This window comes from Rhodamnia argentea, chromosome 5 (assembly GCF_020921035.1).
Source record: "Rhodamnia argentea isolate NSW1041297 chromosome 5, ASM2092103v1, whole genome shotgun sequence".
Classification (NCBI taxonomy): Eukaryota; Viridiplantae; Streptophyta; class Magnoliopsida; order Myrtales; family Myrtaceae; genus Rhodamnia; species Rhodamnia argentea.
The window spans coordinates 15,989,003-16,015,340 of record NC_063154.1 but is presented as its reverse complement, the minus strand read 5'-3'; the positions used below and the strand labels follow the sequence as shown (position 1 = coordinate 16,015,340).

The 26,338-nt window shown below is 42.3% G+C and overlaps 1 protein-coding gene across 1 annotated transcript; it reads left to right on the top strand.

The window, feature by feature from the left end:
* The first annotated feature begins 1,460 nt into the window (after positions 1-1,460).
* Positions 1,461-25,212, top strand: LOC115746618 (magnesium transporter MRS2-3-like). Its single transcript, XM_048279652.1, has 6 exons — positions 1,461-1,874; positions 23,157-23,345; positions 23,462-23,590; positions 24,341-24,501; positions 24,593-24,824; positions 24,928-25,212. The coding sequence occupies exons 1-6, from the start codon at positions 1,461-1,463 to the stop codon at positions 25,210-25,212; spliced, it is 1,410 nt and encodes a 469-aa protein (XP_048135609.1).
* The last annotated feature ends 1,126 nt before the right edge of the window (positions 25,213-26,338 follow it).

Here is a 26,338-nt window from a genome sequence, read left to right as displayed (position 1 = left end):
CCTAAAGTTTTGCTCACAACGCATAGCATCCGTTTCCTCGGCCATCTCTATTAACACATCATCCAACAAATTCAATAGGATTATACCATTTGTTTTCTCCATTAGCTCTACTTTATCAGCCTCCTTCAGCGAAGTCGGCAACTCATCTTTGTCATCCAATGCCCGGGCCATACCTTGAGTTGTCAACAGCTTACACATCTTAACGGACCACCACCTAAAGTTGTTCCTCCCATTAAACTTGTCAATTTCTACTATTACTCTAGACAAAATTGCAACAACAAAATTTTCAGATAATAATCGAACAAGTGAAAGCCCCAAATCACTATCCAGATAGTGCTATCTCGTAGCTATAATACCAATTGGAGATATTAATGGGGAACTACTAATGGATATTATAAATAAGTCAGTGGGAATCACCAAAAAAAAAAAAAAAAACAAAGAATTATAAGAACACCAGAGATTTATGTGGTTCGGTGTGGTTCGATCTAAGTATCGGTACCTACATCCACAGGGAGAGCCAAGAACATATAGTCTACTACAACTGAAGAATCAGAGTTACAATAGATAGCAAGCTCGAGTGTTTCTCATGCCTAAATTATACCGAAATCAAAGTGTTTACAAATAAACAAACTTAATTGGATATAAAACTCACAGCACTCAATCATGGTATTCAATATATTGGACGGCTAGAAAAAAATCACTGCATGAATAGAGTACCCAAGAAGTCACCAAAGAGTTTCTCCGTTTTTCCTTGTGCGGCCGATCCCTGAGACAGTCCTGTGCAGCTGTCCTCTTGCATCTTAAGAGATGCGGTCAATCTTCAACGATTATCTCCAAGTTTAAACAAACCACGGCCTTGAAAACTTTGTCGACCGGATCTTGGATTTTATATACATCCAAGAATAAAGCAAACTATAATAGGCAAACAAGGATACATCAAAACAAAGTCCAAAGTTGCACTTTCTTAAGCGCCTCTTTTATTTTCCTCACAATACGGATCAATTTACATCTTCCAATCAGATCGGGTTTCGTGAGACATGATTTAACAGATATTATTAAATGAAAAGCGCTCCTAACATGCAAATGCAAGTTAAGAATATTCTTGTGCGTCTTACTCAACTATTGGTATCTGAGGCGCTCCTCTGAGTTTAACAAAGACACCTCGTGCAAGAAATTTTTCACCATTTATGGAAGTCCTTCCAATGCATCGTGGTTCTCCACGCCTATACAAGGAGTGCCGTCCGTAAGAATCACCTGCCGTGCAAAGCATGTTACAGGCTCAGCAATTACGACAAAAGCTAATCTTAATTCGTGCATTTCAATGTCGACCGTCTTTGTGTCGTTTCTCCGATGAGTTATTCTCTCTCATATAAAAGCCCTTTCTTATTTTTAATTAACATCAACATTCTTTCAATCTCGAATCTATCATCTCTCTGATCCTACACGGAAGAAAGAACATAATGCCGAGGAGTCATTTTTCGACCAGCCCAAAAGAGGACCTCAATCCGAACCCGCCTCAGACGCCGGTGGCCCACTTGACGTGCCATCGTCACCGGAAGAAGGGCATTGGGATCAAGACCTGGCTTGTGGTCGACTCGACAGGAGAGGCCCGGATCATCGACATGGGGAAGCACGCGATCATATGGCGGACAGGGCTATCGGCGCGGGACCTGCGGATCCTGGATCCGTCATCGTCCTACCCGTCCACCGTGACGGGGCGGGAGAGGGCACTGGTGATCAAGCTTGAGCACATAAAGGGAGTGATCACGGCCAGGGACGTTTGGCTGCTGAACCCCAAGGCTCCCACGGTGGCTCCTTTCGTGGAGGAGCTCAAGCGCCGGTGCTCACATCATTATCAGGCCAACGCCATGAAGGTTTGGAGTTATATTAGACGTCCTTGTCCTTTGGTTTAACACTAAATGTTGCATCTGAATTTTCGATTGCCTCTGGATCATACCTTGGACTTTTGTCCAGCATACAATATTTTTCCTGAACTTTTAATTGGTTTGATTTAGTTCCCGAGTGATTTTAATTAGTCCAGTCTAAACTTTACTTTAAGGTTCATTTGTTTCAAGGAAAATAAATAATTTAAAAAAATAAAAATGATGACTTGTATCGTTTATAATAATAATTTGATAAAAAAATGTATTATTATAGGTAAACATTTATGTCTATATATTTTTGTGAAATTCAATTGTAAGCGACACGAGCAATCATTTTTTAAAAAAATGCTTCTCCCATCATTTATTTTTTGCAAACAAAAAACGAACCCTAAAAAAAGCTTCCAAAATAGAGACGGAATCACTCGTCTAGCACGAGTAATGTCATCGTCTTACTCAAGTTTCAAATTGAGATTGTGTTAGAACTGGAATGGATGGATGATTGTTTACTATGCCCGGAAAAAAAAACAGCTCATAAATTAGTGGGATTTAATGTCTACTTTTCTTGTTCATATTGTCCTATTTGAAGTGATTGAGAAAAGAAGGAAAATAAGTGAGAAACAACTAGACATACAACTCTTAAATATGTGAAATCAGCGACATAGTAAAGTAGTTCACCTGTCTATTAATCTCACTTTCAAAGGCAAACGGTGTAGCCAATCCTAGTGAAGCAGTACTTCATTTGTTTGATTTATCCAACATTCACCGTTGACGCCTAAATTTTGACTAATCTATTTTTTGCATAAAAATTATAAAAAAAATCATCTCATATATTTATTTTTAGCGTACATTGCATTGGCATATAATTGGGCAAGCAGAACACTTAATTTAGCATGCGTCTAGACTAGGCACGGGATGGAAAAATATACCGAGAAGATTTGAAACTTCAGGGACTGTATTGCAAATACTTAAAACTTCGGGGATCGTATTGCAAATACTTGAAACTTCGGGGACTCGCATTGCAAATACCAAGAGAAGATGAAGAAGGGAAGATGATGAAGGGAAGATGATGAAGGGAAGGTGATGAAGAGAAGATAAAGAAGAGAAGATAATGAAAGGAAGATGGTGAAGGGAAGATGAAGAAGAGAAGATGAATATGATGAAGGGAAGGTGATGAAGAGAAGATGATGAAGAGAAGATGAAGAAGGGAAGATGATGGAGAAATTTGGCTATAAAAGGGGGGAGAGTTCTTGAGAATTGAAGGGGGGGAGTGAAAGAGAATTGAGATAGTTTTAGAGTGGAAGAGAATTGAGAGAATTTGTGAGAGAAATTCTTTAGAGAGGAAAAAGAGAGTTCTTGAGAAAAATCGTAAGAGAAAATTTGAGAGTGAAGAAAAGAGTTTTAGTCGAGCATCATCTTCGACGAGTCCCGGCACGTACTTCGCCTCTCACCATCCAACAACGCCACTGCTTGCCTTTTTTCGACGATAGCCACGTTCTTCCAACTCCGAGATCTTGAAGGAAGCCATAACGTGTACGTGAGTAAGATTTTGTGGAATAGAAGGTAACCCTTTCCATCTCGATCTACAAAAATGTAATCGTTTGGTGTGAACATTTGTTTGTTTATTTTAGACATGTCACGTGTCCCAAAATTTAGCATTATTACATGTTAATTTATTTTTGTAAATACTCGTGATTGGCTGCGTTTTCTTTCTTTCTAAATCATCCATGGTGTATATCGTACAAAGTTCAATGTTTTACATCCCCATAAAAAGAAGAAAAAACCAAAAAATTGCATCTTTGAATTTCAAGTAAAATCCATCAAAATTGCCAAATCAAATATTTTTCATGAAAATGGTACCGAAAGGGCGTTAGAGTAATCTAGCGTAACCAAATCCCCCGAATTCAAAATCTCCGGTTCGCGGAAATAAGATAGTTTTCTCCCGCTATTTTATTTAGGTTTCTAATCAACCTACCGAAAATGATTAGTGGCGACTCCAAATTCAAAACACGTTGCATGTTAATTATTTGAACCTTAAGTTGCGATTTGGTATGGACTTGGGAGAATCCGAGTTAGGTTAGTTAATTAATTAACCTAATAATCCATTAGCCCGAAAATTAACTCGTTTATTTTTTAGGTCGTGACAGCTTGGCGACTCCACCGGGGACTAAAGAGGACTTAGGCCAGAATAATTTCATGAAAAATAAAATCACTTGATCCGGCAATCTTTTTTGAATTTTAATCCTTAGGTGTTAAATGGTTTTGCAGGAAAGGGAGTTATAAGGGGAGGAGTCTGTGGCTAATCTTTGTTTTGCGAGCTTGGTGATGAGAATTTTAATTTTTGAACTATCGGAGTGCTGATTGCTTTTAAAATGTCGTGCATGCCTCTATATAATTGCACTACACCACCTTGACTTGTGACCGAACCCGGGTCACCCGATAGTTTCAGGATGGTATTTATGTGGTTCTTTAACCTTGGCGGTAAGGCTTCGCTAAAGGTTATCCCGCTTGGATCCCGAATTCTTCAAAAAAATGGCTCGAGAGTTATTCTCATGCACGTAAGGCTATGATGCATGAGAGTTGCTCTTGTCGACCGAACCAAGCCGAGATGATTGGACCCGACTAGTCGTGACTATGTATGCGAGGCAGCAACTAGTCATGATGAACGTACGCGAGGCCGCGACATGTCGTTCCGTCTTTCATTTCATTTTGCTAAAAGAACTAAAATCTGAATCCACACTTCATGTGCATGTCTTTGTGATTGACATTTTCTTCCTACGAGCGGTAATTTCTTGTCTCTTATGCCTTGTTATCTCATTTTTATTCTGGGCTGGTCCATGGTTTAGGTTGATTTAATTGGCACGTGATCTATATACGAATGGGTCGCAACGATATCCGTTTCGTGCCTACTCCGAAGCTAGAGCTCAAGAAGCTATGGGGTAAGTTGAAGTCGGATGGCCAGCAGTACGTGCTCAAGCGTATCGGGTTCATGTTGCCAATTCTTGAGATTGATGTTCAAAGCGGGATCATGCAAGCACTTGCTCATTTTTGGTGCCCCGAGACGACCACGTTTGTGTTCGGAGGTAAGTTTGAGCTCACACCCACTCGGAAGAATACAAGATTGCCATCGGAAAATCAATTGAGTTGGATGTGGTTGAACCACCTATTCGGGTAGATCCGGTGGTAGTGCTTGCTGAATTTTTGGGTTCGACTAAAAAGAAATTGAAAAAGTGCTCAAGGGTAATCACGGGGCATGCCCATTATCTTTCCTCATTGAATGTTTTGAAAATAACTCCGACCTCATGAGATCTAAGATTTTTATCTTAACCTTTTTTGGACTTATCATTTTTCCATTCCGTCAGAACGCTATAGATCCCGTGATAGCATGGACGGTAAAACAAGTTTGTGGTGGGGTCAATTTTGTAAACACCATCCTTGCTGAAACTTTCATTTCACTAACATGTTTCGCTCATTCCAAAAAAGAAAACAAGAAAGAAAAAGATAAGACTTTTCGAGCCCCAATTGAGCTTTTACAAATCTGGTTTTTCTCACACCTTTCTCAATTCGGGGAAAACATGATCGTATTTGAAATGGGTATGACTAACAACCCTATTTTAAGATTTAAACAAATACAGGATCGAACTAAAAACTTGCACTATACGCGGTGGGTCCATTTATTCGAGAATCCAAATCCTAAGATTTTCCTTTGGCAAGCTGTATGGTTCCGAGTGGTAGAAGCTCGATTGTGCCATGGCGACCCGAAACCCGTGCCTTTGATGGGCATTTATGGAGCAACCAGCTATCGGCCTCTTCGGGTTACACGACAATTTCGGGTTCTGCAGGATATCCCGCCTTCACTTGGGCCCAACGAATTCCAAGTTCAATTTGAGAAGGACGAGAACTACAGAGCGGAACCGAGACGTCATTCCGAGGCTTGGCGAGAGTGTTCTAATCAGAAGCTGATTTGGCCCATAGAGGAGCTCACCGGAAAAATGAGGAGTCACTTTGCCACAACTCGGTATATTCGGTTTCATGCCATCCCCGCTGAGATACTCCCGAAGATCCCGATCGTGACAATGCAGCATACCCGTCAAGCTCAACTCAAAGCCAGCGAAGAGAAGGCGATGAAGGCCCAAGAAAAGGCAGATGCTTTGGCAAAGGAGAATGCACGATTGCGGCGCGCCTTGAAGGCCCATTCGTCTATAGATCACGTGGCCTCTAAAAAAAGAAAAACCGTTTGATTTCTTGGTTTGCTTAAATTGAGTCATGTATTTACTTTCATAGGTTGATTGTTTAGGAATCTCATCGTCTTATTTCCAATTTCACACTTTGCTTATGTAGTTTTTACAATTTCATCGCTTGTCCTTAATTCGATTTGGCTTGTTCCTGTTGTACGATTTTTACTAAATTCTATGATCGAGTTTTGAGTAAGTGCCAAACACGAAAGTTGTAGACCTATGTTTGAACTAATGTCTTACAAAATTTCAGAATTAAATTCATAATTTAATATGGCCCTTCGTTTTTTCAACAACATGCGGTTATAATAGTTTTCTGAACGTGATTTTTTGGAAAGACACATTAAACTGCTTTGATCCGTGCATTTCTAATCCGATTGGCCAACATAAAAGTTGTTCATCATCTTCTCAACTATAAGCTCGTAAAATTTGGACATGTTTTGATCAACGCGCAAATTGATACGGATTTTTTCGTAAAAGCGGACAAACTGAAAATTACATGTTTCAATCCTTTGGTTATAATCACTTTGTTCGTTTGAGTCTAGAAGGATGCCATGGACCGGCTCGATATTCTTGCTCTCTGTACTCATTTTGCGTTTATTACTACGTACAGGTAATTTATCACGGATCCTCCACATATTACTCGATCGGGCCGCGAGGAAGATGGCCGACATCAACGCCACCGTCGGTGCTGCCCTAGACGAGAAACTTGGCTCCTTGACCGAGCGCTTCGAAGGGATGATGTCCCGAAAGATGGAAGAAATGATGGCTGCCTTCGCCGCCAAACTTCAATCATCCACCACCAGCCCACCGCTAACTATTCCCGCTCCATTTCCTCCTATGGACAACTCCGGTAAAGCCCCGGAAACCTGCTCCCTATCGACAATGCCGCTAGAAGATGTGATCTTCACAAGCGTGAGCGCGAGCACGAGCACGCCGCCCGTAGTCCCAATCCCCCAAGCCAGCCCCGTGGCCCCCGGGTTGAATGGTGATACGGCTGCCAAGCGGTTGGCCCAAATGGAACAGAGGATCCGAGAGGTTGAGGGGACTCACAACATACCCCGATTGACTTGTCTGTCTTTTCAAAGGTCACAAGTGCCGGAGAAGTTCAAGATGCCCGACTTTGAGAAGTATGATGGAACTTCCAACCCGGTTCAAAGCACGTTCGGATGTACCAGGCAAGAATGAACAAGCATGCGACCAATGGCCCCCTAATGGTCCAGACTTTCCAGGCTAGTTTAAAAGAAGCCGCCATGAGGTGGTATACGGACTACGAGATCTATCGGATGGATGATTGGGAGAAGGCAGCTAATGCTTTCATCAAACATTTTAGCTTTAACTTGGACGTACTCACCACCGAGAAGATCTTGAACAGCTTGAGATGAAGAAAGGAGAAACAATCAAGCAAGATGCCACCAGGTGGAGGAACGTGGCATCTCAACTGAAACCGGTCCCTCCGGAAAGGGAGCTCATGAAGTTGTTTGTTTCCACTCTGCCGCGAATTATGAAAACCCGAATTGCGGGATCCGTTGCTACGTCATTCAGCCATCTCATCGCAATGGCTGAAGAAATTGAAAACGGTATGAAGAAAGGTTGGTACGATGATGTCACCACGATGACTAAGAGGTTTGCGGTAAGGAAAGATAAGGAACCGGCTCCACGAGTTAACATGACCTACAGCCGAAACCCATGACCCGGACGCCGCCAGTGCAGATTCCTAATCAGCAGCAGGCTAATTTCGGCGTGCAACGACAAAGAGGGAATCAACGGCCCCCTCGGCAATTTACTCCTCTACCAGGAACCCCGTCACAGTACTCGCGGTTCTACGTAAGAGAGGTTTACTGACTTCCGAGCCTCTACGATCCGGTAACACGAGCTCGCCAAGATATGATCCATCAAAGAAATGTGATTACCACTGCGGGGAGCCTGGACATGACACCGACAACTGTTTCGTGTTGAAGCATCGGATTCAAGATCTTCTTGATTCTAAGGCATTCTCGTTTCAAGGCAACAAACCGCCGAATGTCCAGAATAATCCTTTGCCAGATCATTCAAGTAAAGTTAATGCTATATTCGGGCCGGGGATTAGACAGGTTGGTGCTGTTAAAGTTGAAGTAGCCGATGTTCTCAATGCTCTGATCGGGCGAGGATATTATGAGGTCGGTGAACCAATATCACTCGATCGGTTGAAGGAAAAGGTCTCCGCTCTCATGAAGAATGGATTCATAGTCCGGGCAAGTCAAACCGGGACAGTGGCCACTATATCCCATTGTCATTGGGATCGGGATCGGGAGCTTGCGGCTTTGACCCAACCCGGGACTTTTCAAGAGTCTCGGGTGGAAGATGCTGATATGACTAACTTGATCAAAAATGACCCGAGGTAGCGAGACATGCCCGCCTTGGAAGATGTAGCGGATGACGAACTTGGAATAGTCATTGCCTCGCCTCGGCCTTTTCCGTACGCTAATGACAAGGCGGTTCCTTGGTCCTACGATCTTGCCCCGATAACAAGATCGGGACGCGCTTATAGTGATGACCAACCGACTAAACAAGTCACCGAGAAAGATGCTAAGGAATTCTTGGCTGTAATCAAGGCGAGTGAGTACAGCGTTGTCGACCCGATTGCGGAAGTCACCGGCTCGGGTATCCCTACTCGAACTTCTACGATCACGAGAAGCATCGGGAGTCCTTGATGAAGGTACTCGGCGAAATTCACGTACCCGAGAATGTTGAACATGACAAACTAGAGAACTTTGTGGGGACGATCCTTCTAAAGGATCAGGTTGCATTCGGCGACGATGAGATTCCTCTTGAAGGGCGAGGTCATAACAAAGCTTTGCACATAACAATCAAACATAAGCAAACTCACGTAGCTCGGGTACTTATTGACAACGGGTCGGCACTAAATATTTGCCCATTAGCCACATTGAATCGTCTTGGAATCGACTCGGCCAGGTTGCGGACGGCCAAGACTTCCGTCCGCTCATTCGATGGCGTAAAGAAAGATGTCTTTGAGCGATCAACTTGGAGATTCAGATCGGGCCTTCTTTGTTTGACATTCTCTTCCGTGTATTAGATATTCCTTCGGCCTTTAACCTTCTCTTAGGCCGACCTTGGATTCATAATGCCGGAGCTGTCCCATCAAGCCTTCATCAGAAAATTAAGTTCGTGGTCGAACAGAAGTTGGTGACTGTCCATGGGGAGGAAGATCACCGGATTTTCAATGAGACGGCCATCCCTTACATCGAGCCGACTCATGTTGAAGAAGATTCCTACCACGCTTTTGAGATAGTACACACTATCCATGCATCACCAGAAAGTCCTTTGCCGGTTCCCGAAATATCAGCCACTTCTCTTATGGTGGCTAAGATAATGGTTGGCAATGACTTCAAACCCGGTATGGGTTTAGGTCGACATGGCCAAGGGATTCGCACCCCAATTGAACCCAAAGGCCAATCTCATACAGCCGGTGCGGGATGTCGAGGACGTGGACATAAAAGAGGCGTAATGGGTCGCGGTAAGCGGGCATGCGATCCTTTACCCCCACCTCTATATACCACTTTCCGATCAGCTGGAGTGGTTGGAGGTTACGATAATTTGACCCAATTCGAAGAAGACTTGGGGATTGTGTTCCCCAACACACCGAAGGATCGAGGTATTCCAGTTGAACCCATAGAGTCCGAAGAAGATGAAGGAGTCTTCGATATCGCTGGTTGTTTTGACGATGTAACCATTGCTGCTATATCCGAAGACGGAGCGCATGAGGAGGAACCTTACCCAGCACCTAAACCTTCCAAATCATTCGTCAATGCCATATGTGATGATCCACTTGGAGGGTTTAGATTCGAGTAACATCTTTATGTTTATGCAATCCCCGCGTGGGACCTTTTACGTTTCCTTTAGGTTTTGGATCACATTGGGATTTCTATTCCGTGTTGCACTCTTGAATTTTTTCCTAGAAGATGTAATTTCATATCAATAAAATTGCACTATTTTTCGAATCTTGTTGAAGTATCCCAAACCAACCCGATGACGATAACCAACGACCAACAAGTTTGTCATCATGGTAAGAACCGAGGGTTGGGCTTCTTCAAGAATTCATGTCCCACGGTTTTGAAAAAAAAAATAATAACAAAAAATAAATAAATAAAGTTCTTCAAAAAAAAAAAAAAAAAAAAAACACCGCAATTAAACCTTGTTTGTTTTTCTCGATTTTGTTACTTTATGTTTCAGGGGAATACATGAGGAGGGAAATCTAGTGGATTCGAAGTATACGACCTAGATGAGTGCGATCCAGTTATGAGGAAATTCGTCGGGATTTCGAACGACATGAGGAGATCAAGCCCTTGACCGGTGAACAAACCGTCTCGGTCAACCTAGGCGATGCGTAAAACCCTAAAGAAGTTAAGATCGGGGCAAACCTTTCCAAAGAGATGACCGATCGCTTGACTAAGCTCCCGAAGGATTACCGGGATATTTTCGCCTGGTCCTATGCGGATATGCCCGGTCTTGATCGTTCCATTGTCGAACATTGTTTGCCGATAGATCCTTCGGCTAAGCCGTGGTGCAAAAGTCAAGGAGGGCCGGACTGCACTGGTCCGGAAGATCAAAGAGGAGGTCATGAAGTCGCTTGACGTCGGATTCCTTGAGACTACATAATATTCGATTGGGTTGCCAATATAGTCCCAGATCATGAAGAAGGATGGGCGTATTCGGGTCCGTGTCGATTATCGAGATTTGAATAAGGCCAGTCCCAAAGATGATTTTCCCCTCCCGCATATCGACGTACTTGTTGACAAGATCATGCAGGATTTGAATTGTTTTCATTCATGGATGGTTTCTCCGGGTACAATCGATTCTCGATGAATGTCAATGACAAGTTGAAAACCACTTTCACCACACCATGGGGAATGTTTCATTACCGGGTGATGCCGTTCGGTCTCGAAATGCTGGAGCTACTTACCAACGAGCCATGGTTGCCCTTTTCCACGACATGATGCATAATGAGATTGAGGTTTACGTTGATGACATGATAGCAAAAACAAGGCATGGAGAAGATCATGTCGAAACGCTCAAGAAATTGTTCGATAGACTCCGAAAGTACAAGTTACGCCTCAACCCCGCCAAGTGTGTCTTTGGGACCAGCTCGGGCAAGCTGCTCGGATTCGTGGTAAGCAATAAGGGTATTGAAGTCGACCCTTCTAAAGTCAAGGCTATTCGTGAGCTTAAGCCGCCGACGACGGTTAAAGAAGTTCGAAGTCCGATGGGCAGGCTAAACTATATTGCTCGATTCATCTCTCGGTTATCAGAAACCGCTAAGCCATTCCTCAAGCCGTTAAAGAAGAATGCGCTAATCCAATGGGATAGCGAATGTGAAGAAGCTTTTGGGAAACCGAAGCAAGCATCTCATGAGTCCACCCGTGCTTATTCCTCCAACACCGGGGCAACCTTTAATCCTCTACCTCACAATCCTTAGTGAGTCTTTGGGTGCTATGTTAGCACAAGAGAGGCGGGGAGGATGGAAAAGAACGAGCCATTTATTATCCGAGCAAGAAATTCACCGCTTCGAAATGAAATACACCGAAGCAGAGAAAACATGTGCGGCGTTAGTCCGGGTACTGCACAGGCTTCGGCAATATACCTTGCATTACCAGATCCTCATCTCCGAATTTGATGTTCAATATTTGTCCCAAAAGTCAATCAAGGGACGGGCTATAGCGGATGTCCTAGCTGAAAATCCGGGGCGAGATGATGATGCCTATTATTCTGAGGATCGGATCATGTCGGTGGAAGATTACATCTGGACTATGTATTTTGACGGAGCTGTCAATTTATCGGGATCAGGCACGGGCGCGGTTCTGATATCTCCAGGTGGTCAGCATTATCCTGTGGCCGCAAAATTGGTATTCCCTTGCACAAATAATATAGCGGAATATGAGGCATGCATCCTCGGTCCGTAGGCTGCGATTGAAATGGGGATAGGCCGACTCAAGGTGTTCGGAGATTCCGCTCCGATTATCCTTCGATCGTTGGAAAGTGGAAGACGAGAGATGCTAAATTGCTACCCTACCATGAGTATTTGGATAAACCGGTGGAGGAATTTGAGGATATCTCATTTGAGTATCTATCCAGGACTCATAATCGATTCGCTGATGCATTGGCTACCTTGTCTTCAATGTTACAAATCACCAATGGACTTGAGGTTGACCCACTGAAAATCGAGGTGTTAAAAAAGCCGGCATATTGTATGGCCGTGATCGATGAACCCGATAGTAAGCCGTGGTACCATGACATCAAAACTTATATTCGGAAGCAGCGGTTCCCCGAAGAAAGTACCGTATCCGACCAAAAGTACATAAGGAAGATGGCTTCGAAGTTCTTCTTAAATGGAGAAAATTTATACAAGCGATCATTCGATTACGTCCCGCTAAGATGCGTTGATTCAACCGAAGCAGTTCGTCCGATGATGGAAGTGCATGAAGGGATTTGTGGTCCACACATGAATGGCCACATGTTAGCTAAGAAGGTTATGAGGATGGGTTATTATTGGCTCACGCTCGAAAGAGATTGTATTCAGCATGTCCGGAGTTGTCACAAATGTCAGATTCATGGTGACAAGATTAATGTCCCTCCGAATGAGTTGCATCGATTATCCGAACCATGGCCGTTTTCTATGTGGGGCATTGATGTTATTGGCCCTATCAATCCTAAAGCATCCAATGGGCATCGATTCATCTTGGTAGCAATTGACTATTTCTCTAAATGGATCGAAGCCGCATCCTATTTAGCGGTCACAGCACGAAATATCGTGAAATTTATCCGTCGAGATATCATCGCTCGATATGGTTCACCTGAAGCCATAATCACCGACAATGGCTCAAACTTGAACAACAAGTTAATGGACGAATTGTTCAAGGAATTCAAGATCAAGCATCCGAACTCTTCCCCATATCGTCCTCAGATGAATGGAGCGGTAGAAGCCGCCAATAAGAATATTAAGAAAATCTTAGCAAAGACGGCTGAAAATTATCGCGATTGGCATGAGAAGTTGCCATTTGCGCTTATGGCATATCGGACCTCGATCCGGACATCTACGGGAGCAACCCCGTATTCTCTAGTATATGGAATGGAGGCTGTTCTACCAATTGAAGTGGAAATTCCTTCGTTACGTATATTGTCTCAAGCTAAGTTGGATCAAGCCGAATGGATCCAGCAGAGGACGGCCCAATTGAATCTAATCGACGAAAAGAGACTTAAGGCTGTATGTCATGGCCGGTGTTATCAGCGAGAGGGTTGCTAAATCATTCAACAAAAAAGTTCGGCCTCGATATTTTCGGATCAATGACCTGGTCTTGCGAAAATTGTTGCCAATAGTCCCACTCCCCGGAAGGGAAGTTTGCTCCAAACTATGGTGGTCCATATATAGTAAAGAAGGTGCTCCCCTGGTGGTGCTTTGATTCGGCCGAGATGGATGGTCGTGTATTTACCAACCCAGTGAATTCGACTCAGTAAAGAAATATTATACTTGATTTACTCTGATGTTTTCATAATCGAGTTATAATATTAATATAGATTCACAAGTTGTTCACATTTGGGCATTCGTTTGTTTCATCGCTACCAATTTTCGCCGAGAGATCGTTTCGAATGGGGGGTCTCTCCGGCCCAATTGAATCAGCCATCGGTAGCGTGAGATTTACATATTCACGTAGTAAAAGGGGTTATCTTGCGAAAAAATATGATGACCAAGATGAAATCAGTAAAAACTTGCATTCGTTTCATCCATCAGAAAGCCTTACAAATAGATCATCGAGGTGGGAACGAAAAGCCAAACCGAGCCCTAATGAGCATCACAAAGGAGCTTAACCGGTCCTCCATACAATTGATGCTCCGCCTACACCGATCGCTTCGAGAATCAAGATCCGCCGCCTTAAAGAGGAGGAGCTCACATTTCTCTTTAAGCTCGGCTACCTTGTCCTCGTGATACTCGACAGCAGATTCCAAGTCATGGATCAGCATTCTCCCGCGGGCTATATCCAGGGTCAGATCGTCCATCCTTTCTTCCAGCCATGTGCATTGGAATTTCAAAACAATATTGAGCGGATCACGCTCAAAGATGGTCCGAGACATGGCCAAACGTTCCACCAAGTTTCCCCTCTCACGAACCAGCAAGGAGACTTGATCATTACCGTAGTCAAGGGCCTTCTTATAATTGTCGGCTACAAGATCGGCCAACACCAAGTTATCTGTCCGATCCCGATAGCGTGCCCTCACAAGATAGGCCAAAGTAACATCTTGATGAGCGTGATTGTAAGCCTCCAGGAAGTTAGTAAAGAGGGTAGGGAAGATCCTATATTCCTCTTCTAACTTGGTACCTTGAATAGAAGTAGTGTCCATATCCCTAAACATAAGACGAATTTCAGTTTCGACCTCCGGATGATTGGCTATATAAGAGTAGCCCTGGCCTAGGAGATTATAAAGTTTCTCCCATTTGGCCAAAACCTCAGCCCGAGAAGACGTGTGCGGGGAGGGAGGCCATTGTTGTTGAAGCAACCGAAAAAGAATGGATGCGAAAGAGTGCTTAGAAGGTTGGAGATGAAGATATGAAAGCGATGATCATCTCGGCGTTAAATCCTAATTTAAAGGGCAGGAAAAGTCATAGCAATAATTATTGTGGGGGCCGAGTTAATTATCCGGGTGAAACTACGGACGTTTCGTCCGTGAATCACGGATCTACCATCTCGAGGCTCACGAATTCGAAAAAGTTGCGAAATGACTTAAAGGTTCCGCCATATTAAAAGAGGGACAAGCATACTGCGAAAAAGATTTGAGGGTCCCACCGTGTCGAAGGAAATGAAGAAGACAGAGCGGGAAACACAAAATCTTGGGAGAAGCACTCGGCTTAGTGGTTTTCATCCACGTTAAAAGGGAGGCTACGGAACATGCATGTTTACTCAAAAGAATTTGGAGAGAGTAAGCATACAACGGGAGAGTAGAGTGAACAAAAAGCAAGTAAGAAGTATTTCAATCCAACATGTTTGGAGGCTACCAAGACTTACTTGGAGGCAACCAACCTAGACATGCCCGAGAATGAACTGCTGAATTTCGAGGCCGGATCCAACGACAGCCGTAAAACCCAACTCCCTTGGCGGTGAAGTTCAAGATCTCGATAACAGCAACAACAATAGCAGCGATGGCAGCCGTAGTCAACCCCGAAAAAGAAAACATCAAATCAAAGAGCTCGAAGCTGCATTCAAGGAGTGCCCTTACGTGAACGGGAAACGAAAAAATGAGTTGAGCCGGAAGCTAGGAATGGAGCCCTTGAAGGTCAGGTTTTGGTTTCAAAATAAGCGGGCCCGAGTGAAGGTTCAAAGTGAAAGTCATGAACTTGCGTCTCTAAAGGAAGAAAATGAAGAGCTTCGCGCGGAGATCAAGAGGTATAGGGATGCTCTTAACATCGCTATTTGCCATGTCTCGCAAGCAACCCCATCACCTTTGGTGGCATGTTCCTTGATGAGCCACATCCGAGCATTGAAAATGCTCATTTATCGATTCATCCCCCCGAGCAAGTTCTCGCACAATCGGATTTCGTTGGGGATACATCCCGGAAAGTCGGCCTTGCGGAGACAGAACCGATGCCCTTCGAGGGAAGTGACATGCATCACTACAATTGGAGTTTCCACGATGTCACGCGTCGGCCAATTCAACACCGATGAAACTCCGAATCGTAGCCTACATGAAGCTTGAGTTTTTATTATGGGCTTTCAAAATATCACTCTTTTGAGCATTACTAGCTAGCCCTTATGAATTCTCAAAAGAAGTAGAGACATGCGTGAATGAATGTACTGTTTGTTACAAAGTCCCCATGTGAAACATTCTTCCTTTTACGCCTAGAGTTAATCAAGGGGCAAAGAACAAGATTACTATCCGCAAATATCTTCATGCTTAAATGCGTGAATTCTTTGTCGATTTGATGAACGCCGAAAGGAAAAGCATTAAAAGCCTTCACATAGATAGATGCAAAAAGATTTGAGGAGGGAAATAACCGCCTCGTTCGTAGGGGGAACCGAAAAGATCCGAGGAAGGAAATAACCGCCTCGTTCATAGAGAAAGCGAAAAGATTTGAGGGCTCCTACATATCAGAAAAGGAAAAAGATGACAGATTGAGTGAGAGGCAAGAGTTATTACGAAATGGATCCAAGGCACTAAGACCGGAAAGGAGAGAAAAAGTTGTCCTCTTTCGTAGAAAAAGCGAGAACCTATATGCGAGACTAACGAGATCAGAAAAAATTTATAAATGACCACCGAACTCGTCACGAAAGACCACCATCACTTTTGTGATTTTCGGACAGATTGTTTTGCAAGTCCGAGAACATCTAAAGCTCGGTCTCCGGTCGAAACAGCCATTTTTGATCTACATATGGAAGGTTTTAAAAGAAAAACACGTTCATTCCAAAGGAAGTATGGGAACCTTCCTATCCCGAAGATCCATGCGAGTCATGGTCATTGATGGCAACCCCGTTTCCCTCTCAATCCTCGTTGCTATGCTTGAGAAGTTGCATGTACGGGGTTTTTGCTAATGCGAAAGCAACGGATGCCTTACAAGTGCGAGGCGGTACAAATATGATTTTGACATCGTCGTCACAGCCGTCGTAGGGATCGACATGGACGGTTTCGATCTCTTAAAGATCATTGATTCCGAGTTGGACATACAGGTCATCGTAGTATCGGCAAGTAATGATCAGCGAGTTCATAACGAGGGCCATATCGCATGGTGCTCGAGACGTCTGCGAAGCCGGTCTGCGTTCAAGTGCTCCAAAACATTTGGCAGCATGCTTGTAAGGAAAGCAATTACTTGTACAAAAAAACCACGACCAAGGCGACGACGACGATTTTGTCCAAAAGAAAAGGCCCCTTTGGTCCGCCAAGCTTCATTCTATATTCATTGAGGCGGTTCGACAGCTAGGAATCAATTCAAGACGACCACCGGCTGTACATAAAATGATGAATATAGACGGACTCACCATGCAAAGTGTCACAAATCACCTTCAAAGGGTTAGAGATAAGGCGAGGAAGCACGATGCAGCTTGGGACCAAGGCGACCGGACCGCAGTTGGCTGGAAGATCAATTCGGGAAAATCTACAGAGCAAAAGGTACCCGGCCACTTCCCAATCAAGAATACAGGTCATACCAACCTTCCGCTGGTGGTTCTAGTAGCGGACCGAGTTGATCATCCCTACAAGTTCCCGAGCAACGACGGAGGCTCAAGCTTAAGGAGTCGATCGCTCACAAGCAATCTGTCACCGGTGTTAGCAAGTAACAATGCCCAATTCGAGTATCAATTGCTCGAAAAATCAGAAGATTACTTTGATGATGAGCTTGCTACCTTGATGAGCCTGTTTGGAAATGAAGGACCTCCAGAGCCGTGATCCGAAGCAAGTTATTATGGGTCTTCAAACAACGATTGTTGGTGTTTAGTCCAAGACAGAATCGATTGATCGTTGAAGTGGCCAGCAAGAGAGGTGGAACCAATCTCGCATGAATACTCCTTTAATTCCATGTATAGTTCCCCTACGTGGGATATTTTTTTACTTTCTAACTGTCTAGAATTTGCCTAGAGTTAAAGGACGAATTTTCTCCTCTCTTGTCAAATGCGTAAGTTCCTTACTAAGCTAGGCCTGTAGCAAATCAATTTGTGGACGACGCCCCTGAACATCCGTAAAGAGAGATTCCGAATAGCCTTACTTGGGAGAATACGAGTAAAAGACCAAGCGGGCTCAAAGATGGGTAACTCCGTATCGTCCCAATTGGCTTTTAGTCGTTTCAAACTCTAATTTAATCTTATTTCATTCTCAACGGGGATTGTCAACTGTTTTGAGGACAATATAGCAAAAAGCGAACCAACCATGGACGCCAACATCACCATAGCCTAGTGGTTGGGGGAATGACAGTGGTCCGAGGCGTCCCGGGTTCGATCCTGGGATTTGGCATCAATGTACAAAGATTAATAAAAACCTTTTTGCTTCGCAGTTCAATGTCGATTGAAGCTCAGCCCAATGGTTACAAAATCGGAGATATAACATCCCGGACATACAATCTGATCCAGATGAGTTAATCTTTTCAATTCAAAGTTCACAAGAAATTCGTACAAGGGTAAAGCGGTATCGTTTCAACTCGTTTAGAACATGAGAACGTACATTGACGCTTTCCCTTTTGATTTTTACGGGGGTCACTTGCCTTTCCGGATAGGGAAGTATCCCTTCTCTTTAAAATTAATGAACCGAGAAATTTTTTGAAGCCTTTGACAATCTCATGTCTCGAAGTAGACAATAAAGTTTTGCAACTCATTTGCATGAGCAGGGGCAACTCACGATCCACGCCCCTAAAAATTTTCTTACGTGCTTGCACCAAGATAAAAAGTTGCTACATTTTATATGCTCAAAAACACTCATACATTGCATAGTTTGTGCATGACTGTTCCTCATATTTAATTTACCAACTCTGAATAAGGAACATGAACTACATAAGATACATCGGATGTATGGAATGGGGCATGACAGGATGATGAAAGGCAATCATTTCCCAAACACGTCCAATTTTTTTCAGGCGAGATGAACGGTGGCAAAATTCCGCATTCCCCGAGGTAAAGAGTTTTCTCGCGAAAGGTACGATAACCGAAGTGACGGAGGCGTTCATTTCTCTATCTAAACACTACGGGTGATCCATTGATTACCCCTTTTGAGCGATGGTTTCATTTCTTTACCCCCGTCAAGAACCACTCCACATCGGGGTCCGGACGGGTTAATTCTAGCAGCAACACGAGGTAAATGGTTAGAAATTTTCTTGCTCGGACTAACATTAATCTTCGGGTGTTTCTTTGCATTTATACTCGAATTTTAGTTCAAGTGCCTTAGGATGATGAAGAGCATTCACTTCTCTATCTATACACTTCATTCTTTGCATAGCCCACTTGAGCCTGCAAATTCATTTCTTAAACCCCTGTTGGTGATCATTTGCTCATTCCAAAGACGAAGATAGCATTTTCCCAAGGATTAGAATTGGAGATGGTCGGGTCAACAGAGAATTCCCGAATGGACTCATTTCTTGTATGCTAGATTTTTTATGTTTACATAATTTTTCTTTGTAAATGTTTATGTTTGTTGTAATTCCTGGTTAAAAATCATTGGATTGTAAAAAAAAAAAAAAAAAAAAAAAAAAAAGGCAAACTCAACTTAAAGGAGAAGGGCCCGCTCTCGAAAAAAAAAAAAAAAAAAAAAAAAAAAAAAAAAGCAAAATAAAGAGATGTCGAAGAGCTCTCAAAGAAAAAGGAAAAGAAATCTCTTCTCGAAAAAAAGAAGAAAAAAAGAAAAATGAGAGTCGGGAGTAAGAAAAGCAAAGGCCGATCTCATATGAAAATTTCGAGCATAGGAAAAGCAAAGTCCCTACCAAAAGTAAGGCCAATGCACATTCATTTGTAAAGTACTTCTGAATTTTGAATGTACATTTTTGCATGTTAAGTTGTAAATTCCATGTATATGTTTGCATTGTGTCTCTTGCAAATCCTTGACAGACACTTGTTGTGAAGAAGACTCCCCAAGAAATCGGTTTGTAAAGTGCAATTTTCAATAGAAAATTACCATCCCTCATTCAATGATGGAATTCTTTACGAAGACATTTCCAGGAAGACCATGATCGGTGACTAGTCGGCGACGATCACCAACGTCAAGCCCCTTCTCATTTAATTTATGAGCCAAAACGAGCCTTTTCGTTCCTCGGTCCCCAATCCTAGCCTACGTTATAACCATCCAAAGTCTCTTCTGATTAGGGCACTTGAGTTAACGTAGAGTTAAATGATTTTAAGCATCACTCGAAGAAGTTCGAGCAAGATTATTTCTCTCTCATTTTTGCAGGATTCTTGACTTGTAAATCCGGAGCAAATGATGAAGAAATTCATTTCAAGCAACCTTGACTCAACTAGAGTCCCCTTTGTAAACCTTTGACCTAGCCCTCATTACGGTCCTAATCAAGACCTCCCGGATCGGCTCGGTCGTATCAATTGCGAGATTACTTGGATCCTTATCGAATGCGATGATGGAAAGATTGAGTGATTTCTCTTGAATCCTGCAGACAGGATAAATAGCTTTTCTCGAGAGTGAGAGAAAGCCCTTTCGGACTGAAGTCCCCCCATTCAGCTCACATTCGAGGTATTCGTCATGTGAGAACCTCCCTGGACAAAATTGGTAATGCAAACTTGACGGAATGGTTATGCATGAACCATAGTATGAGTGATTGCATTATACTCATTGTTGAATATGTTTGTGTATGTTACCTCCGACATTCTATGATACGTAATACATTCCCGATGTTCGAGTTCCCTCCCAAGGTCTCGAAATTCATCCAAGGATTATTGAATGAGCAAGTTTTGCTGGCAAATGCCTACCAGGTACGATACAAACAATCTGTTTCGTTCCTTGATTAATCGTTTGGAGAACCCGGGTAAGTTTTCCGAACCCCTTTTCAAATTAACAACTCTTCTGATGATAGTTGTTATGATTCAATTCAGGCAATATGCCCCTTTTGTACTTATCGATTCCATTCAATGGTGCTCCTATCAAACATTGTTCAATTCAGGCGGTATGCCTCTTCAGTCAGGTCGTGAAGACATATGCATTGGCGATCTTGACATCTTATCAAATCATAACGACGTAGCTCTTATGATTTCGGTCTCGAATCACGAAGACGTATGCACTGGGTGATCTTGACCTTTAGTCGGCTCATAATGACATAGCTCTTATGATTTTCGGCTCCTTTATCAAATCATGAAGACATAAGCACCCATGGTTTTGATCCAAACCAAATCATAATGACGTAGCTCTTATGATTTTGATTCCCTTTTGTCGAATCGTGAAGACATATGCACTTGGCGATTTCGACATTTAATCAACTCACAACGACGTAGCTCTTGTGAACTTGATTTCACTTCTTTCGACTCACAACGACGTAGCTCTTGTGATCTCAAACGACACACATATCTTGCGCTGTCTTGCATTAGGGAGAAGTCTCTGATAACGGATAAGGCACCGATACCTTAAAATCCTTGCATCTGCAAAAAGAAGCTTGGAAATTAAGAGAACCATTAGCTTACGAGAAATTTGGTAAAACAGGTATTCTTGTATGCGATCCATGTGCGAGTTTCTCTAACATGAAAAATGAGAAGTTTTGACACATGTTATTTACAGATCTTGCATATCATGCATCACTTCATTACATAAAAAATGGGATTAAAACTCCCGCCAAAAAGTTCATCCATAATTTGCACTTGTCAAAATTTAGGATTCAATTTTGTCTTTGAGCGGAACCTCTACGAGCCTCCACTCAAAGAGGGGCAGCTGTTGACGCCTAAATTTTGACTAATCTATTTTTTGCATAAAAATTATAAAAAAATCATCTCATATATTTATTTTTAGCGTACATTGCATTGGCATATAATTGGGCAAGCAGAACACTTAATTTAGCATGCGTCTAGACTAGGCACGGGATGGAAAAATATACCGAGAAGATTTGAAACTTCAGGGACTGTATTGCAAATACTTAAAACTTCGGGGGACTGTATTGCAAATACTTGAAACTTCAGGGACTGCATTGCAAATACCAAGAGAAGATGAAGAAGGGAAGATGATGAAGGGAAGATGATGAAGGGAAGGTGATGAAGAGAAGATAAAGAAGAGAAGATAATGAAAGGAAGATGGTGAAGGGAAGATGAAGAAGAGAAGATGAATATGATGAAGGGAAGGTGATGAAGAGAAGATGATGAAGAGAAGATGAAGAAGGGAAGATGATGGAGAAATTTGGCTATAAAAGGGGGGAGAGTTCTTGAGAATTGAAGGGGGGAGTGAAAGAGAATTGAGATAGTTTTAGAGTGGAAGAGAATTGAGAGAATTTGTGAGAGAAATTCTTTAGAGAGGAAAAAAGAGAGTTCTTGAGAAAAATCGTAAGAGAAAATTTGAGAGTGAAGAAAAGAGTTTTAGTCGAGCATCATCTTCGACGAGTCCCGGCACGTACTTCGCCTCTCACCATCCAACAACGCCACTGCTTGCCTTTTTTTCGACGATAGCCACGTTCTTCCAACTCCGAGATCTTGAAGGAAGCCATAACGTGTACGTGAGTAAGATTTTGTGGAATAGAAGGTAACCCTTTCCATCTCGATCTACAAAAATGTAATCGTTTGGTGTGAACATTTGTTTGTTTATTTTAGACATGTCACGTGTCCCAAAATTTAGCATTATTACATGTTAATTTATTTTTGTAAATACTCGTGATTGGCTGCGTTTTCTTTCTTTCTAAATCATCCATGGTGTATATCGTACAAAGTTCAATGTTTTACATCCCCATAAAAAAGAAGAAAAAACCAAAAAAATTGCATCTTTGAATTTCAAGTAAAATCCATCAAAATTGCCAAATCAAATATTTTTCATGAAAATGGTACCGAAAGGGCGTTAGAGTAATCTAGCGTAACCAAATCCCCGAATTCAAAATCTCTGGTTCGCGGAAATAAGATAGTTTTCTCCCGCTATTTTATTTAGGTTTCTAATCAACCTACCGAAAATGATTAGTGGCGACTCCAAATTCAAAACACGTTGCATGTTAATTATTTGAACCTTAAGTTGCGATTTGGTATGGACTTGGGAGAATCCGAGTTAGGTTAGTTAATTAATTAACCTAATAATCCATTAGCCCGAAAATTAACTCGTTTATTTTTTAGGTCGTGACATTCACCTGGAGCCACACACACATCACATTCACACCCCAGATATCTCTTTTCTGTACAACAATATTGGCGTCGATCGACTATCAGAACACATATCGCTTGTGAAAACTGAGTGTTGGTAAGCTAAAACTAGTACGCTCGTGAAAAGCTCTGATACAGGTACTGCCCGTGAAGAATTTACTTATCTAAGCTACGGTAGCCGCTAGCACTTAAAAAATAGATACGAGATTTCATTTTTCTGTCGTTTTTCTTTGGTTCTCATTCTCTCATAATAGGTCAACAGAACCAGTGGTGATGTAGAGCAATCTGAGGAAGGTTTACCTCAAGTTGTTGAAGCTACCCAGGAGAACGTATCGCACCATCGAGAGGTTAACCAACAACATGATAGATCAGAGACTCTTCCTTTTGAGTTTGTGGCCTTAGAGGCATGCCTTGAAGCTGCATGCACTAGTTTAGACGATGAGGTAAAGGGCTCTGGTTGTTTTTATCCGCATTATAAACCTTATAAGCTTTTCCTTTCCATTGCAGAGTAGCATATTGTAATTATCCTTATTCAAATTGTTTGCTGGAATAACCTTAGGCAAAAGCATTAGAGCAAGAGGCTAATCCTGCTTTGGACAAGCTAACCTCGAAGATTAGTACCCGTTCCCTTGAGCAGGTCCGGCAGATTAAAGCTCGCTTGGTCGGGTTGACTGGACGAGTTCAAAAGGTTTGAGTTCTTCACCCTGCAGAATTCTATATAATTGTCATCTATGCCAGTAAACTTCAATCAGGGTGTGTTAGTTTCAGGGAAAGGTTTTTCCTGGAAGTAGTTTTCCACACTTTTTCCCGTTTGGTTCCTCGAAAATAATTTAGTCAATGGAAGTTCATGGATGAAATTAGGAAAGTGAATTCCTAAATTTTCCAACCCAAACAAAAAAAAAAATTCCTAAACCTAAAGAGGTGAAAATATTTTCCGGATATGTTCTCATGATTTTTTTAACTTTTTGTATTTTAACATTAAATTTTTTGAACTTTTAATGTTCTAATATTTGAATTTTATTTTTTATTTTTTCTTGCTTTCTTTTTGCTTCCTCCTCCGCTACGATGGCCTGCGGCGGCTATGGGTGAGCTCGAGCTCGCTGGCTAAAGGCAAGCCCCTAGCTCACCGGTCGAAGCCAAGCCTGAGCTCACTGGCCAAAGCCAAGCTATAGCCCTTCGGATCTAGCAAGCCTTGACATCGCCTTTGGCCAATGAGTTCGCCCTTGGCCGCCGCTAACCATCACAGTGGAGGAAGAAGAAAAGAGAAAAAAATGAAAAAAGAATATATAAAATATTTAAAAATATGATTTTTATTTTTTTCTTGAGATAAAAGTCATGAGACTGAATTATTTTTCAAAGATCTAAATATCAGAAAACGTTTCAGTAACCCAACTAATCGGCAAAAACAGTTCAGCGTGACTTTTTTTTTTATCTCTAGATAAGGGACGAGATCGAGCATCTTCTTGAGGATGACGGAGACATGGCAGAGATGTACTTGACCAACAAATTACTCCAAGATGAAATTGGCAAGTCGTCGTCTTCTTCTTCCTCGATCACCGTCGAGGAAGATGAACATCGTGAACTAGATAATAAAGAAAGGCAAACCTTCTACATCTCTAGCATCATGTCATCGATCACCGTCAAATAATTTCAAATCTTTTCCTCAAGCTTTCTACCCTTAATTTTGCAGGAATCGTGAAGGAGATGACAGAATCACGGCAGATGAGTGTTCGAGTTCTCTGCACAACTCGCTGAACGATGATGAAGTGGAAGGAGGAACCAAAGATAGCAACTCGCATGGTGGCTTGAGTATGAGCCAGCACTTTGATGGCTCAAGCAAGCACCTTGATGTGGCTGAATTGGAAACGCTCCTAGAGGCATACTTTGTGCAACTTGATGGCACATTCAACACGCTATCCGTGGTAGGAAATCTCGAACTACACTTGAACGCACGCGCCTGCTTACTCTTTACCACGAATCTCATTCAATTCCTGAAAAACATCTTCATCTTGTCTCTGTTGAAAGCTAAGGGAACACATTCAAGACACGGAGGACTATGTGAACGTAATGTTGGATGACAAGCAAAACAATCTGCTGCAAATGGGAGTGGTTATATCGACCGCGACGTTATTCATCACCATGTTCATCGACGTGACCGGAGTATTCAGCATGGACTTCAGATTTAACCTCCTCCACCCTCCAAATCCAACAATCAATTATTTCCTCTGGACAACAGGCGGATACGCCATCGGGATGATTGTCTTGTATGCTATTGCAATGGCATGGTACAAGCATAAACGGTTTATATAGCTGGCGGGTCAAGATCAACGTGGCTCGGAGAATGCTTTTCCCATTTGTGTTTATCTTTAGGTTGCCAACACTTGTTTAAATCACGTGTCAATATTGATGCGGTTGTGGGGGCGGACAATTGTTGTTTTGAGTGATTGGAATATAAATGAAAGTACATGATAGATAACGAGTAAAACCAAGGCAAGCAGGACGTGCCACCAACCAAGGATTAAGATTGGAATTGAAGAAATTCACCACCAAGGCTGACAAAACAAGCCACCTGCCAAGGATGTAAGGCTTCAAGATAGGAGAAGCTCACCACTAGGAAAAAATCACCAGCCGAGGATACAATACTTCTTGGCACACCATCAAGAAAGAACCCACCTTCCAAGCATACAAAAATCGGAATAGATATTTCCTCACATAGAGATAAATCTTATATATTCTCAATATTCAAGTCGACTTCCTTGCATAGGAAATAAAGGAACTAATACATAGGAAATACAATTAGCATTAAGGACATGGAAACTACGCAACATTAATGACATGTGAACCAGTAAACACAATAAAGTCCTAGGAACTAGAAAATGCATTAAAACACTTAGAGACTTGGCTTTGACTCTTGAAATTTACAGGATACTCAAGACTCATAAACTATGTCTAAATACATTTGACCAGATGCAAAGTAATTAAACTTAGTCTTTAAATTCGTTCACCATTCTGGACAGACCAATAGGCACCTTGAAAGATCAACAAACAATAAAGAAAATTGTCTAGAACAACTCCTGGTTGCTAGGTAATCGATTTGTAGTTTTGGAATCGACAACAACCTTGTAAATCGACATCTAGGTAGCCAATCCACAACAATGAAATTGATAACTTGTCCACCAAATCGATAGTTTTTCCGCATAATTGGCATCTTCAACTTGAATCAGTCTACAAAGCCGGCACTCCTGCATCAATCTCCCTAGGTCGTTGAAGATTTGTCCTCAAATGTTGTCATTGCTTCATTTTCAGAATTGAAAGTAGATGAGTTGCCATAACTATCATTATCAAAGGAACTTAATTCTGATAAAATTCTTGGACGGCCTCTCCAATGAATTAGATAATTAGCTTGAACCCCACGAAATTCTTCAATGATGGAAAC

Coding starts and splice junctions, on each gene's coding strand:
- LOC115746618 (XM_048279652.1), top strand. CDS start 1,461: ATGCCGAGGAGTCATTTTTCGACCAGCCCAAAAGAGGACCTCAATCCG. Junction 1,875..23,156: donor ATCAGGCCAACGCCATGAAG/GTTTGGAGTTAT, acceptor CTCTCATAATAG/GTCAACAGAACCAGTGGTGA. Junction 24,825..24,927: donor CATTCAACACGCTATCCGTG/GTAGGAAATCTC, acceptor CTCTGTTGAAAG/CTAAGGGAACACATTCAAGA.